Genomic DNA, 16,476 nt, shown 5'->3' with positions numbered 1-16,476 from the left:
AACCATGTTATCAGTCGATGATAACAGTAGTATTAAACTACACCTCAGCAAACACTAAGCATGTGGAAAGTTGTAGCAAAATTAACTAACTCTTTATGCCACGAAACACGTGATTTTCTCCTTTTTCATAACACTAGCAACTTATAAAGCTTCCAAATATTTATTAGTGTTTCGTAACTAACATTGTAATATATATACATATATAAAAAATAGTACGTTAAATAGGGAAAAGATCTGATGATGACAAAACCTTGTCGAAACAAAACGTTGTACATTTGCTGTTATGTTAAACTTATGTTAACGTTTTTCTTCATTACCCATTCAAGCCGTCTCAAAGCATTATCTGATGGATGTTTTGTTAACGTTACAAGCAATACAGAAAGCTTGACCTATGTACACATACGAGGAAGATATCCTTATCTTAAAAATACACCAAAAAAAAATACTTTACTAAATACATAACACAATGTATTCTTGTATCAACAACAGTTTTAAATACAATCAGTTTTATTTTCAAAAAAGACAAAAAAAAAAACAAAAAAAAAGCTTGTATTACGTATTTGAACAAAGGTGATGTCATTAGTTTAGAAAGACATCAAGAAACTAAAGATTTATTTCAAGAAGTAAATAATACAAAATGTATTATATTTGTAACCAGGACAAACTTAAATCTAATCATTTTTATTTTCATTACTTAATGCCATCAATCAGTACTAACAAACCATACTCACTAATGATGTAGTTAACTATCCGAAAAGTAATTTCATTTATTTATTTATTTGGAGGATAGCTGAATGAATTTTTTCAACGTTTCTTTTAACAGGTTTATTCATATGAACAATACCTAAAGTTTGAGATCAGGGTTCTTTACTTTTGGATCAGTCTTAACTATTGTACATAAACATCATATTGTAATATAAAACACACACACACACACACACGTGCATGACAAGCTTTATAAAATAAACCGACCATATTTTGTTATCCCAACGAAGGTTATTAATGTAAAAACCTAGATGTATATTTCAAAATACTTACAGAATAATTTATCTCAACAAATGAAAGTAACAAAAAGTAAACAGAAAATTTTAACGAAGGTGTTTGGAAATGTCAGAAAATGTTCACTAAAAACAGTTGACCACTAAAGCTTGCGATTTTTTTTTTTTTTGAAATTATCAAAATTTAGCCCTCGGACATTTATATTAAAAAAACTGTATATATCAGAAGTCCCATGAATGGTGTTTATATGTGGCTTGTATACTTAAAGGTAAATACTTAAGATAATAAAACATACCTTGATTCACTAGGACATCCTCAACAACAACAAAAAAAAAACCTTTTTTGATAAGTTTATTAATCATTTCAGTTGCACGTTAAAGTTAATCTGGGTGGTTTTCCTTCATACACATCCCTGCATAGTTAATTATAAATTTTTTTAAATGAATAATGACTTCAAATTCTCTCTTGATTTCAACTCATTCTTCTGTCTCATTATAGATTGCTACCTAAAGTCTGATGTTCACAACTTTAATTCTTGGTTACTCTTAATATTCTTAAATCTCACCCTCTGGTTTTAAGGACACGTGTATTTCAAAACTACAATTTAAAACCAACTATCAGAGTCCCTAAACTTAAACTTACTGTTATTGTAAAAATATTTCAAAATACAGAACATCATTTAAATCAAGTCCTGCATATATCTGATCAATAAATTCATATGGAACTTTTTAATAGTTCTTACTTCGCACATAGCTACAGATTACTAAAGTGTTTCCAATTAAAAACTGTACTTACAAGTAAACACTTATTCCTCCTTCCTCTACATCACTAGACCAAATATAGAACCTGTTTGTAAAATTTACTTTAAGCCACAAATTTTACAACAGATTGATTTAAAACTAAACTGACAAGCAAAATCTTTGTGTTGTAATTCAGCACTTGATAAAAAAAAACAATCTATCTATATACAAAAACAGGCTGAATAATGAAAACCTTAGAAATTACATTTACTTGCAATTAAGTCAAAATCAGACCTTCACTTATACATTGGGCAGACTAGTAGAATAAAATCATCGCTTCGGAAATGTGCAACATCACCAAATTATCACATAAATCTATGCTGAATATCAAAAAATATGTGACAAATATCTCCACATATCACACTCACTACTGGATACTATTATGCACTTATACAAGTTTAAAAACAGTGAAAGGAAAATGTAAACATTTTGATAACAGTTTATTTAAAAAGCAATGACTTAAAAAGTTGTTCTTTTAAGTACATAAGCTACACTTTTATTTTTACATTTTTTTTTGTTGTTGTTTTTTTTACACGCACAGTAGTATTAAGAACAAATATTTAGACACATTACCTAGTAAAGTTTCAAGTCTATGTTGGCATCAGATACCTTAGTGCACGATGCAATATATATATATATATATATATACAATTATCTTTCCATCCCATTTTACAATATCTTTTTGGCTAATCAGAAAAAGAATGCCTAAATATCATAATATTTTACAACCTTTATTAAGTATCCTCAAACCCACTAACATAAGCCTGTGAAAAATTGAAAAGCTTACCTCCTAAATATCATACACATGTACATATTTACAAGAGCATTTTTTTTTACAAGTTATAATCTTATTGCTACATTAAAACATGTCTATGGAAGGAAAGAGAATAAAAAACTGTGGTATCTTTCAACAAGTTTCTATTAACATAAGAAATTAGATTTCAATCACTTTATATAACACATAAACAGTGGATATAAACTGTTATAATTCCTTCACTTTACAGTTCCATGAATACCAAGCAGACTAATAAAACATTTAATTATAAAAAAAAGAAGGCATATGAACAGACCAGATGATACTTGAAACAAATAATTTTAGTTCTCATTATTATCATAGAAGGGCAAGTCTACATCTGTCTAATTTTGAAAGAAAACACGTGTCCGTGACATGAACAGACACTTCAGACAGGGTAAAGCAAATATTACTTTTTTTTAGCTTGCTATTTGGTGTCCACTTATAGGTGGCAATACTTATCAAATTTCATGTCAATAAATTGGGGAATAGAACAGTTGGAAAAAGATGTTTAATTACTCCATGACTGATTACAAGATGTTTAGTGAAAAAAAATTGATTCTGAAAGGATATTCCTAACAGTCCCCCCTCCCCCTTCCATATTAATAAAAAGGTTTTAAGAAATATGAAGTGAGATGTAAGTGGAAAACTGATTAATGCAGAGTCTTCACTTTAGCTATAAGAATGGTACAACATCTATATGAAAGATCTTCAAAAAGACATGAATTTAAAAGAAGGTGTAACAACTTTTTAGTAAATGACAACAATAAAAGAGAAAAACCATTAAATAGAAATATGACTGTGAAGATAAAACAAAATAATATATTGGCAACCTACTATGTGAAATTTTGATTTGTCTCAAATACACTGCTTATAGCATATTGTTACAACATGACAATGATATCGAAAAACATTATTTTGTCTGTTTCAGAGTTAAAGTAAGCACGTGACATACAACAGCTTGGGAGATCAAATTTGACTGGGATTCCCAATCTGTTTCATAAAACTCAGGTTCAATATAACTAGAAAAATATGAAGATCATAACCATAAGTTTGTGACATAAAACTAATAATTGTGGTGTCTAAATGGAATTTTTGTATGAAAACTTGGTATGTTTCTTGAAATTGAACTCACAACATTGATATAGCAACAGGTTAGGAAATACAGGAAAACTGTAATACCACTTGAAGGAACACAATACCATTCTACAAACATAACCTGAGGAGGATGAAATGCGTTAAAATTATTCAAAAACAAACTTTAAAGGCTTTGTGAACAAAGTCTGAAGTATGACACACAACTAACAATCTTTCACGTCACTCAATATCATTTTTGTCTAACAGGCTTTTTTCTCTTCTTCTTGAAAAAGCAGCAACACCTAAAACATCAAACAATTTAATCACCACACGAAAGCACAAAAGTATTATAAGTCTATGATACTAAAGATTAAAAATAATATTGCTGTTAATATTTTTTCTAACATAATTTTTTGGAAACAATTAAAGACAACATGCTAGTTATGTATGAAAAATTTAAAATAAGTAATAATATACATAAACATTAAGTAGGCAGTACAAAACAAAATTCTATATTTTACTTCTGGGTTTTTTGAAGATATACGAATATTTTTAAGCAGCCAATAACATTTCATGCCCTAAAGTATATAGTTTTTTTAAAGAAAAAAAAATCTTTCAATCCTATTATTATTGCACCTTTTTAAAATTGTCGTGTAATTTTTACCTTAACTTTTTAAAAACTTCTTAAATATTCACAATAAATCGTTCTCGTGGTTGTTGTTAGTGTTTCATTCAAATCTAAGATGGCATCAGTGTTAAGGAGTTACTAAACTAACATGCTTGGTTTTGACTTTCATACATATGTACATATGTAAACCAATAAAAAATGTATTCAAGTAAGATCTAAGTTGCATTTAAAAGCAGAAACCATAATGTAGTGAGCAAAATAATTAAGTAAGATCTAAGTTGTATTTAAAAGCAGAAACCATACTGTAGTGAGCAAAATAATTAAGTAAGATCTAAGTTGTATTTAAAAGCAGAAACCATACCGTAGTGAGCAAAATAATTAAGTAAGATCCAAGTTGCATTTAAAGGCAGAAACCATACCATAGTGAGCAAAATAATTAAGTAAGATCTAAGTTGTATTTAAAAGCAGAAACCATACCATAGTGAACAAAATAATTAAGTAAGATCTAAGTTGCATTTAAAAGCAGAAACCATACCGTAGTGAACAAAATAATCAAAATGTAAAAATTCGTTATACATTTCACAGTTGTGAAGAAATTCCAAAAAAAAACATAGAAGGATAAATTGCAAAATTATGATTAAAGAAAATTCAAGACCTACTTTGCTTCAGAAACAACTTCCACTTCTACAGGTCCCGTAATAGGTGTATTAGAGTATCCAATAGTTGGGTCATCATTACCTAGTTCTCCATTAGTGGAACTTACAACCTGTACTGACCCCTGCCGGTCAGCAAGGGTTAAATGTCCAGTTAGAAAGTTTCTACCAGTCTGTCTTCTATGTTCGTTCCATACAGTCCTCTGATGTAATCCCTAAGTACAAAAAGTTCTGATATTCAAGACAGATTTGCTTGTTTCTTTGTTTGTTTTAGAAAATTGCCCAAATCTATACAACAGCTATTTTTACAAACAGCATCCATAATTTTGAACTTATAGACTAGAGTACAGACAGCTAGTCAACAACACCCACTCCAGTCAACAACGCCCACTCCAAATCTTGAGCACTTTTCTCTGATTGAATAGTGGGATTTTACTCTTTTGTGACGATGGATTGTAAACCGTGAATCCTTAAGATTCACAGTCCTGGTCAATACAGAAGGTAAATATTGGTATAACATTTCACAAATAACAAACCATTACTTATAACTTGTACTTATAAGCTTAATATTTATAAGATAGAAATCAAACTCATGAAAAATACTTAAAAAATGGAATTTCGTAATTACCTCACTTACAAAATCAAATGATTTAAAACTTTCAACTTAACTCTACTAATGTGAAACAATCTTTAAAATTTTCCGTACTTATTGCCTTATAAAGTTACTTATCAATAACAAAAAAGTCCAATAGAAAACAATATGGGATATTTCATAAAGTGCATTCTGTATTTCCTGAATCACATTTTTGTCACATCTGCCAACAAACATTTTGTTGGTAAAATCTATAACAAATATTTTTTTATCCTTAACATTTCTGTAGTAAAACCATCATTTTTTTCACTTATATCTAACATCTCAAACCCAGGTCAAATGTCAAAAAATATTTTGATTAATACAAACAAAAAAAAAACCCTGATAACACATTTTGTGGAGTTAGTTGTAATTAAGGTTTCAAGAAATAAATAACTTTAATGTATTCCAGTTATTAAAAAACAATTGTATTTGATAATTCCAATAACAAAAAGATACGTTTTATCGTCACGCATTTCAGTTATCAGTAAAACGAGTTTTCAAAACATGTCAACAATAAAAAAAATACAAACAGCTTCAAACTATACACTTGTTAAAAGAAACTGCAAACTTTAATTAGGCATTTAAAATGCAGAGAAAAAGATCCAAAACCAGTGCATTAGCTGAGAAGAAAGTGACCAACTGTTTAACTGTTTCAAACAGTATTGTTAAAAGTATAGAAAAATAAACCTTAGCTTATTTGTTATGCATTATTTCTGAACATATAACTAAACAAATTAAAAAATAATAAATCACAGCCTTTTTATTTTACTGACAAGGCAATTAATTTCTAGATACTCAATTCTGAATTCAAATGAAATAACATATAACAAAAACAGTTAATATTCTGAACTAAAGATGTAAATATGAATTGAAATCTATGTTCTTCTAGATGTATAAATATGTATGTGTATTATTACACATCCTTCCACAGGCAGCTAAAGCTTGTATTAATACATAACCATGAACAAAAAACATAGTTATAAAATGTAAAATATTACCACTAAAAACTGAATTTATTTGAGAATGTTTGTGGGTATAACCTTTTTTGTGTTTACTAGTTAAAAAAAAATATAAAAGTGGTAGCTTACCAGAAATAGTATTTATAAAAACAATATTTTATGTCAATTTTGATAGTTACTATTTTGCACCTTCAATGTTGCAGTACAAAAAAAAAAATGTATTTAGAATTTGTTATTTTCAACTTGAATGCCATCTTATGCAGCACTCGAGTGAAAAAGTCAGATGAAAAACATCGATGAGGATTCAAGCTTACCTATCCCTTGTTTAAAACTGGTGATTAGAGAGAAGGCCATCGGTCAGCAGTATCTGCTGCCTACACAGGTATTCTTAACCAAATAGTGCAAGTGTCTATTTGCAATTACAACACCTCCTCATCTGAATGTGTGGAGTACATTCAATGGTATATTGTAGCTCAAACTTTGGATCTTCCCATCTGCAGCCTGGCACATTAAACCCTAACCCATTATGATTCTCAATAATCTGTGATCTGCCAGCTACGTTCAGGTGGTTTGGAAAAAGGTTGCATAGTTATGAAAAGGAAGCAGCAACTTAGTGTATAGATCGAAGTGTGGTCCAGAGATGTAAAAATACAACCAAAAAAATGTGAGAACCACTGCATTAGACCATACAATAAAAAAGTAGACACTTGAATGACAACCAATAAACATACAGAATAAGTGAACATCTCTACTTATCATTTCTTTACTAGACTTTACTCTAAATAAATAACTGGAAAAAAAAGTCATGAATTTGCTCTCTAGGTTCATAATCTGCATATTGTGTACTTACGAAAAGTTTTTGTCTTTATTAACTTGAACTTTACTAGAGTAAGTAACAGAATCATGGAAACATCTTCACTAAGAAACAGCTATCTGTGTGCAATGTTTGACAGTTACCATTTTAAACCCGGTAAGGATGGTTACTTAGATTATTAAACCTTTGAGGGTGAGAACATTCATGCCTTATTCTATCAACTTTTCTTGGTGTAAAGAATAAGTTGCATATAGTAAGTTTGGGCTTATGATATGTCCACTGTTTCCTACTGAGAGTGAATAAGTTCAAGATGTAGTAGATGTAAATGCATTTTAGCTTCACCTACTTGATTTTTTCACGTAATTAACTTGGGTTGATTTTAATGATTATATTACAAACTGGAAAACCTCTGGTAGCCATAATACCCTCATTACTATAAATTTCTTATTTAACCACAAGCTTTCTACACATTTTTATCTCCCAATAGAGTTGGAAAACTCAAAGTTTATCTTCCTTTTTTTTGTTTTTATGTTATTCTTCATTATACAGTACCTGACAAGAGCTTTTAGAACAAATATTTATACATAAAATATGTATTGTTGCTTTTCACAAAACTCTGACAAGAGCTTTTAAAACAAATATGTATACATACAAGATGTGTTGTTTTTTTTCACAAAACTCTGACAAGAGCTTTTAGAACAAATATGTATACATACAAGATGTGTTGTTGTTGTTTTTTACAAAACTCTGACAAGAGCTTTTAGAACAAATATGTATACATACAACATGTATTGTTGATTTTCACAAAACTCTGACAAGAGCTTTTAGAACAAATATGTATACATACAAGATGTGTTGTTGTTGTTTTTCACAAAACTCTGTAACTTACTTTTGCATTAGAAGTGATATGTCTCTCTCTGTTGGGTGAAACTATAGGTTCTTGAGCAGTATTTATGGAACCCACTGGAGTTGTCTATAAAAACAAAAGATTTCTTACTCAAACAACTTGGAGATCTTTAATTTCCATTTTATACAAGTCCAAGAATGGTAAAAGAATTTACTAGAAACCCTTGGATTTTATCTCTATGACCTGCTTTAGAAACATTTAATCTTTATCAATGGGGACAATAGCAATGAATGTTTCAAAAGTTCATTAAAATGTTTTTCCAAAATCACATACTTGCTATTAATACTTTTATGACCAGTCATTTTGGTTCCCAGGAACCAAAGAAATTTGACAAAATATCAAACATCTTATAACTGTATACTGGGTCCCCATTATACATTGCATTGCTCTGCATTGTTTCATTATTAGTGTTCACCAATTACTACCCATGTATCAAACAATGTTGCCTTGTTTTGTTACTAGAGCGTTCCAACATCAGACTACTTTTCCAGGTGTAGTGTTTACCAATTACTGCCAATATTTTCGAAATAATGTCGCCTTGTTTCATTACTAGTGTTATTTCTCTCAGCCTCGGCATCCTTTACTGTTTACTTTATTTAAGATATATAAATTAGTATAGCATAAAATCGTAGCTTACAATCCATACTTTAATAGTATATAAGAATTAAGTTCTTAATTTTATAAGGCAATATTAAAAATAATCCTGCATTTCCCCTAGTGTGAGAAAGGTGACATTTTTTCTCTAGGCATCCCCTCTTCTCTAATTTATTCACCACCCCTCCGATAAGTATGAAATTTAACGCAAATTACTCAGTATAATATCATCATCATCGCTCTGACAAAGCCTTCACTCGCTCACCTCATACAAGCCTTACAACCACTACAGTACTCGTAGTATTAAACGTAATCAATGTTTAGTCTTTAATGTTCTTATATGCACATTTTGTATAGTACACTGGAGTTAAAAAAAAGCCATGTTACACGCTTTAAAAATTTATACAAGAGTGGACCGAAATTTTTCAGGAACGCATCCCCCATAATACATCTAAATATTGTGTTTTGTTAACGTCATTTCAGATGTACATCCCACTTTCCAGGAATGCATCACGATGTACAACGGGAACCCCTGTACTGTACATCTCCCTAAAAAAAATCCTACAAAACATATATCATTGGAATCGATGTAAAAAAATATATAATAACCCTATCAAAAACTCCCATATGATTCAAGAATATAAACAACACACATACTAAGCATATCTCTATGGTAAGCAACGGTTTAACACACCTAAGTTATCTACAAGTGACAATACGGGTCTTTCACATATTGCAATAGTATTCTAAATTTACTTTTGACACTAAAAAATAAACAATATTATTATGGATTACTAGTATTAATGGAGATATGACTAATGAAGTAATATGCTGAAATAGATGTACTACTCTTGCAATCATAAGAAAACTTCATGAACAATATCAAACTAACAAACAGAAAATTTTGCTGATCACACTACTCTCTCTGTTAACACAAAGAACTTTTCATTATAAACCTTCTTAACAAAGGTCATTTAGAAAACATTACAGAATATATTACACTAACTGCAACGATTGTAAAATCAAAGTTTTCAGGCCAATTTAAATAAAATTCACAGAAAAGTTGATCTTTGTAGAGATAAATAGACAGATAACTTCACAAACTATAAAATTTAATACAATTTTGCTCAGTAACAAAACTTATAACTGTTGCTCAAAGATGCATGTTAAAAACTATTTCTCAACTGTCAACTATCAACAATCATTTCTGTGAATATTAGTCCTAAAGAAACCTTTACCGTAAATATAATTAATTGTTGAAACACTAAATTTATGCTTCTTAATCTAATAGAAAATAAAAACAATTGTAATAAAAAATATTTTTAATTTAACAAAAAATGGGTGAATAACCTTATCATTAATTATGGTAGTACTTAATAGTAGGGATAGTGATGAAACAAAATAGCAGCCATACAAATTGCCCATTTAAAACAACCTTTAAATTGTCGGAAAATTAACAATTACTATTTCACAGTATTGGCTCAGCAAAACTAAAGCTTAATTTACTTATAAAGCTGCCTCAATCACTGTATACATGTTTATTATAGAGTGAATCATAATTTCACTATTTTAACGAATTTTCGTATAATTAAGTAAGTGATGTTTCCAGACAAGCATACCAAAAAAATTTCGAAACTTATTGCTCTAGTTCTTTCACAGAACTCTTCCATCTGGGGTTCAAGCGATTCCTTTATTGTATATATAAAACAAATGATGTGCTACTTTGGGCATATAATCAGATTTGAAGGTAGGTTGGTAGAGATCCTGGTGAGTAATAAAACTGAATTGGGTATATGCACAAACAGATGCTTGGTATTGCTGGCACACAAAAATATAACTAATAAATAGGAAACAAAAAGTATAATAAAAAATATGTATAAAGATGAGTGGGGATCAATATATATATATATGTGTGTGTGTGTGTGTGTGTGTGTGTGTGTGTGTGTGTGTGTGACCTAGCTAGCTATAGTAGTATAGAAAATTTTAATGCTATAAAAAGTATTAAAACAAGAAAATCAAAAGTACAAAACTGAGTTACTTAAAATTTACAAACTTTTATCCCTACTTTAGCTCAGACTAACATAATTACAGTGATTTGCCACATTAGGAATAATTTATTTTTTATTTTTAAGTAACTCAGCTTTTGTAGTTTTGACTTTATTGTTTCAATATATTTTGTAGCATTAAAACTTTCTATATTACCTTAGCTAGCTAGGTTACATATATATATCGATCCTTCCTCGTACAAAATTATTTTTATTATACTTGTATTTTAAACAAACTGATTATTTGCACAAATATAAGTAATTTAGACTCCTCTAAATAATGTGTATTTTTTAAATAATTATAAAATACATTTTCTTTACATAGACTTAAATAATCACATTCTTGGAATAATTCGGATTATTTTGCAAAATACTGTAAGAAGATGCACAGAGAATACTTACTAATTGTTTTCCACACCAATCAAAATCTGTATCCAGATATCCATTTTTATCAAAAAGATCCTGGAATAATTTTCTTAGATAGTCATAATCTGGAGTTTCAAAGAAATCCAGCCTTCTCACATATCTTAGATATGTGGACATTTCCTCTGGTGAGAAATAATTACTGTTCATTAGATAAATGCACGATTAGAAAAACGAAAATAATTATTAGGAATTCAAAATGCAAAATGTTTAAAAAAAATTAACTTAAATGTTTTTCCAGTTTATAACTGGATAATCCCATTTTGTTCATACAAACAGTTTCATTTGCAGTGCCAACAAATATTTTTAGTTCCCAAAGTAAACAGCTCTTTCACAAATGTAAATGAATTTAATATATCTATATAACACACAAGACTATACAAAAATAATACAAAAAATATTTTCAGTATACATACATTTTTCATCTATACAGCAACCTAATTGCAAATATATTCCAATTAATATTAAATTAGTTAGATTTAATGGCCCCAAAGAATTATCATAAGACAAGCAGTTCTAACATGTAATATATGTACTTACTCAGATAATGTTAGAATCAACTTAAAAGTGCTAATTAAGCAAATAACCTTACAAAGCCAACACACAATACAGGCATGCAGGAAGCACCCCAGGTTGTTTAATTCTTTATAAAAAATAATTTTTTGTTTTACAAGTAAGGCTTCAAACATATGATACATTGAGAAGATAAAGGCATAGGAAACTAATTACATAATTATTCTGATTCACAAATATCTATAATAAATACTTTGAACTATAAAGTCTTTGTTTTTCTAAGTCTTATTTTTTTGTTCAATGTAAACATGAGTTGTAAAATTATTACAATTTTACTAATGATGAATATAAAGTACAATGTAGTGTACACAAGATCACATTTAACTGTGTTATGGTTCTCATCACATATACAAGAAAAACAAATTTTTCAAAAATTCTAATTCTGTAATTTCTGTAAGTTTTTTTTTTTATTGTAACGACTTACATTTTTTATTTATGTCTGATCCCCATTCAATGCTGATGCAGAATGAGTGAAAAACATACTGTTCAAGTGTTTCACTTTATTTTATTGTGATTCGAGTACAGTATCTACACATAAAACATCACTTCAATGATGCTTAAAGGTTTTCTGACTTGGCACACAGATTTCTAAGAAACAATTACAACATTATTAACACTAGCATCACTTGCCTCATTGCTTAAATTCATTAAAATATCATGCTACTCACATTATAAAAGCATTACGGTTAATAAATGCCAATATACACAAATTCTAAAATACTTACCTGGATAACCATCACATAATACTTCTACAGGAGTTGTCCTCTTGGTGTCTCCAATTTTTTGGTAACGCTCCTTCAGTGTTTCTGCCTTCAACCCTTGCCACGGTAAACTGCCTCGAAGAAAATACATAAACATGTGACCTAAGGCTTCCAGATCATCCCGACGGCTCTGCTCTGGATACAATGCATCAAGAATTCAATTGTAATAAAATATTAAAATCCAGTGAACACACGATTATAAAACTGATAGTTTCAACACGTATATCATTACATAAATCACTCCATTTTCCCTAATACTTTAACTTAATCCATTAATCAGAAAGAATCAAAAATATTAGATGGAGAAAAAATTAAATGAAGAAATTTTGAGCCATATAAAACTATATCTTAATTTCAAATTTTGTAGACCATAAATATATATTTTCAAATACTTAAGAACCAATTGTAAAGTGACTATTACTGAGGTTTTCCAGCGTTGTATGGTTAGAGCTATTTTCATTAGGAGAATTTATATACTAAAATTATTATATACATAACAAATACCACATGAAAATAATATTAATGCTAAAATAAATGCAAATATACCTCTGCCTAAATGAGTATTGACACTCATATATCTAGCTGTTCCCGTTAAGCTCTTGTGCTCTTTGTAAGGTATATGTTTATTGGTTTCTGGATCTATATATTCCTTTGCTAAACCAAAATCTATGATGTGTATAATGTTCTGCTTTTTGGTTGAGTGTCTTCCAATCAGAAAGTTCTCCGGCTTTACATCTCGGTAGATGAGGTGCTTGGCATGGACAAATTCTAAGCGATGTAGCTGCAAGTCGTAAAATACAGCTACATTTTTATTATCTAAAGTGAAAAAATGATGAAATACAAACACCTTAAGCAAACAAACAAGTCTAAGTTCATTAAACTTACACAAAGAAAAGCAGCTATTAGGTATTCAGCAAAACCTATGAATACTAAATTGTCATCTTGTCTCTTACAATTTAAAGTACTAATATATTTATGACTAGTCAGAAACAACCTATTAACCATTCACAACAATAAATCATTTTTTTTACAAGTTAATTTTAAATTTGCTAAATTTATTTACTTCTATCACACAGATAATTATAATTCATAGAGAATCTTTATTCAACAGAAAGATCTTATGTAAAACTACCTTATTAGCTGCAATTATTTATATTTATCCCTACAAAAGCCCAGAGTTTGTTTGTTTTTTACTGTGTTTGGCAATTCAAGTAGATTCGAATATATTGTATAAATGTTGCAAATAAGATTCACAGTGCCAAAATAATTCAAGAAACTACAGCAGAAATCAAGTATATGCTATCGAAAATTTTAGGTTTCAAAAAAACTTGAAATTCATGCAGTCCATGAATATGTTACAACTTTTGAAAATAATAAATTTGGGTCTTTTTCCCAAACAGCAAGTATATTTTTTATGTTATATTGTTTATATTTCAGGCTAAAAATAACTTTTCCTAAACACTAGTAACCTCATTACAGTTTCTCATATAAATGTTGTTCTTTTTTAAATTTATTCCAAATAACAACAAATATAAAGATATTACAAGAAATATTAATAAAATTTAAGTAGCCACGAGGTTTCTCTAATGGAAATACTTTTTCTCTAACATAACTGACAAAACAAAAGAACAGATGAAAATTGTAAATATTTTGTTTTCAGACAACTTACAAGTTGGACAGCAATTAGTAACACAGTCTTCAAAGTGAACTTCCTATCACAGAGATCAAACAAATCTTCTAAACTGGGTCCATGTAGCTCCATGACTAATGCATTGTATTTGCCGCATGGTCCAAAGTAGTATACATTTGGTACTCCTTCTGTATGAATAAATAAATATTATACATTTATCATTCCTCAAGCGCTGACAAAATCTTAGCACATGATAGACATAAATGTTATTATAAAATCCTATTAATACACACTTTTAAAAAGAGAATTCATCAACAGATAAAATATATAAAATGTAATAAAATGGTTTTTAATCATTACAGAGAATTACTTGTGAGTGAATGAAAGGAAGATGTAGTGGCATACTAGTGGTGGTTTAGGCACTATTTATATCATCAGTTGGATGAATAGTGAGTAAAGATTTTGTTAGATAGTCTGTCACCTTTTATATAAAAGGTTGGTTAAAATTTTATTCTACAAGTATAAAAATTATTTCATTCAAGCATTGCGAATTCAGAAATAAATACTTTCTTGGAGGTAACAGAATAAATAAACGGATAGAAGTAGATTTTAATCAGACACAACAATAACGGATCTATATTAATAAACATCTATTAGTAATTGCATCAACCTACTTAGACAGTTCAGTGAATTAGCCAACATGTGACTGCACAAAAAACTTAAGCACCTTTTTATGTATAAATACATTTAAAAGAGTTTGAAATCAAAACCAAATTTCTAAAGTTTCTCATTGCAAAATAACAGATAACCTGTAAGTTTTTTTTATAAATTCTGTTAAAACTGGGTAAATAATTAAGAATTATGCTCCATTTTAATTGCATTGTAAAGTAAGAAAATTATCCTTAAACAATACCAATAAAAGTTAGTATTTTCAATGTTTAATTTTTATAAGAATAAAGGAATTTGTTGACTTACTACTATAATACTTGCCATATTTGTTGTTGTTTTTTAATCTACATTAATGTCCTAAATTCAGAAAAAATGGGATAGTGATTAAATATTTTTTACTGAACTTTTAGATACCAATCCCTTATCTATTCACATTTTTGTATACAAATACTCATACCCAAGTGGCCTATAAAATCAACCTAAGAATACAAATACTACTGTTTTTCACTCTGGAGTGTAGATTTTGGTAGTATGCTACTTATTTTTTTTAACATGGCATAATTACATATATCAATTAGTATTAGCATATCTTACCACTGTTCCCTAACAACTTGTAAAATCTATATTCTAAGTGAAGTTGAGGAGCTTTGGACTTCATTGGTTCCTAGAAAAACAAATTCCATATTGTGTATATTTATCCTCTTTTTTTTAATCTAACTTAAAATTAAAAAATAATAATATTCAATCAATTTCTAAGCTTATATGTTTTTTATATTACAGTTCAACTCTAGCTACATAAGGAGAAAACCAGAGTATTAAATCTAGCTGGAAAACTGAATAAACTCCTTTGAAATGAAAGAGTATAAATGTGTGGATGTACATCTAAAGATTTTACCAAGTTGCTCTCACATCTCTATCACTGAACCAACTGGGCTGCTGAGAGCTAACACTGCTTGAAACTAGTTTTCAGCTGGTCATGGTATGAGTTAGGTGCCTAATGTGAACTACATGTTTTCATATCACTTATTTGTTGTTGGTTTTTTTCATTACCTATCTATAAAATTCATTGATTTAAGTATTGCCAATTCAGAAATAAACAATACAAGTCATTTAATATGCATGTATGTTATACAAGATATTATAAATATTTCTCCTAAAAAGAATATAACCATTTGAATAAGTAATTTAAAAAAATAATCGAGATAACAGAAAACTTGTACACAAACTTTCTGTTTCATACAATAAAAATCAGGGTTATACTCTTATGTTTTGAGACTTTCAAGTCAGGCTCAGTTCAAGCCTAATGTATAGTTTTTATCTAATCCTTTGAATTCTGGAAACTTCATAGCATTTTTAGTATTAGGTCATCAAGAAATTAATGTCACTTCTTTTTCGATGAAAAAAACCCAAACAACATGTACATCAAAACAAGACATTTATTAAATGAAATAGTCTCCATTCTTATCAATGATGCTTTTCCATCTTCCATTCAGGTTGTTAATGCCCTGATTAAAGAA

General features: G+C 29.0%; 1 protein-coding gene across 3 annotated transcripts in view; it reads right to left on the bottom strand.

Annotated features, from left to right (window-relative positions):
• Positions 1 to 595: 595 nt before the first annotated feature.
• Positions 596 to 16,476, bottom strand: part of LOC106478026 (casein kinase I-like) — a 22,774-nt gene continuing 6,893 nt past the window's right edge. For all 3 annotated transcript variants that reach the window (XM_022381542.1, XM_013938533.2, XM_022381543.1), the window contains 8 exons: positions 15,554 to 15,623; positions 14,330 to 14,478; positions 13,207 to 13,441; positions 12,625 to 12,795; positions 11,306 to 11,451; positions 8,247 to 8,330; positions 4,957 to 5,165; positions 596 to 3,971 (listed from right to left, as the gene is read on the bottom strand). In XM_022381542.1, the coding sequence (XP_022237250.1) occupies positions 3,920 to 3,971; positions 4,957 to 5,165; positions 8,247 to 8,330; positions 11,306 to 11,451; positions 12,625 to 12,795; positions 13,207 to 13,441; positions 14,330 to 14,478; positions 15,554 to 15,623 (1,116 nt within the window). In that variant the 3' untranslated portion in view covers positions 596 to 3,919. The remainder of the gene's footprint in view (positions 3,972 to 4,956; positions 5,166 to 8,246; positions 8,331 to 11,305; positions 11,452 to 12,624; positions 12,796 to 13,206; positions 13,442 to 14,329; positions 14,479 to 15,553; positions 15,624 to 16,476) is intronic.

The sequence above is a fragment of the Limulus polyphemus genome, unplaced genomic scaffold (genome assembly GCF_000517525.1).
Source record: "Limulus polyphemus unplaced genomic scaffold, Limulus_polyphemus-2.1.2 Scaffold173, whole genome shotgun sequence".
Classification (NCBI taxonomy): Eukaryota; Metazoa; Arthropoda; class Merostomata; order Xiphosura; family Limulidae; genus Limulus; species Limulus polyphemus.
Note: the sequence above shows the minus strand (reverse complement) of the source record. Positions and strands in the feature narration are given on the sequence as shown.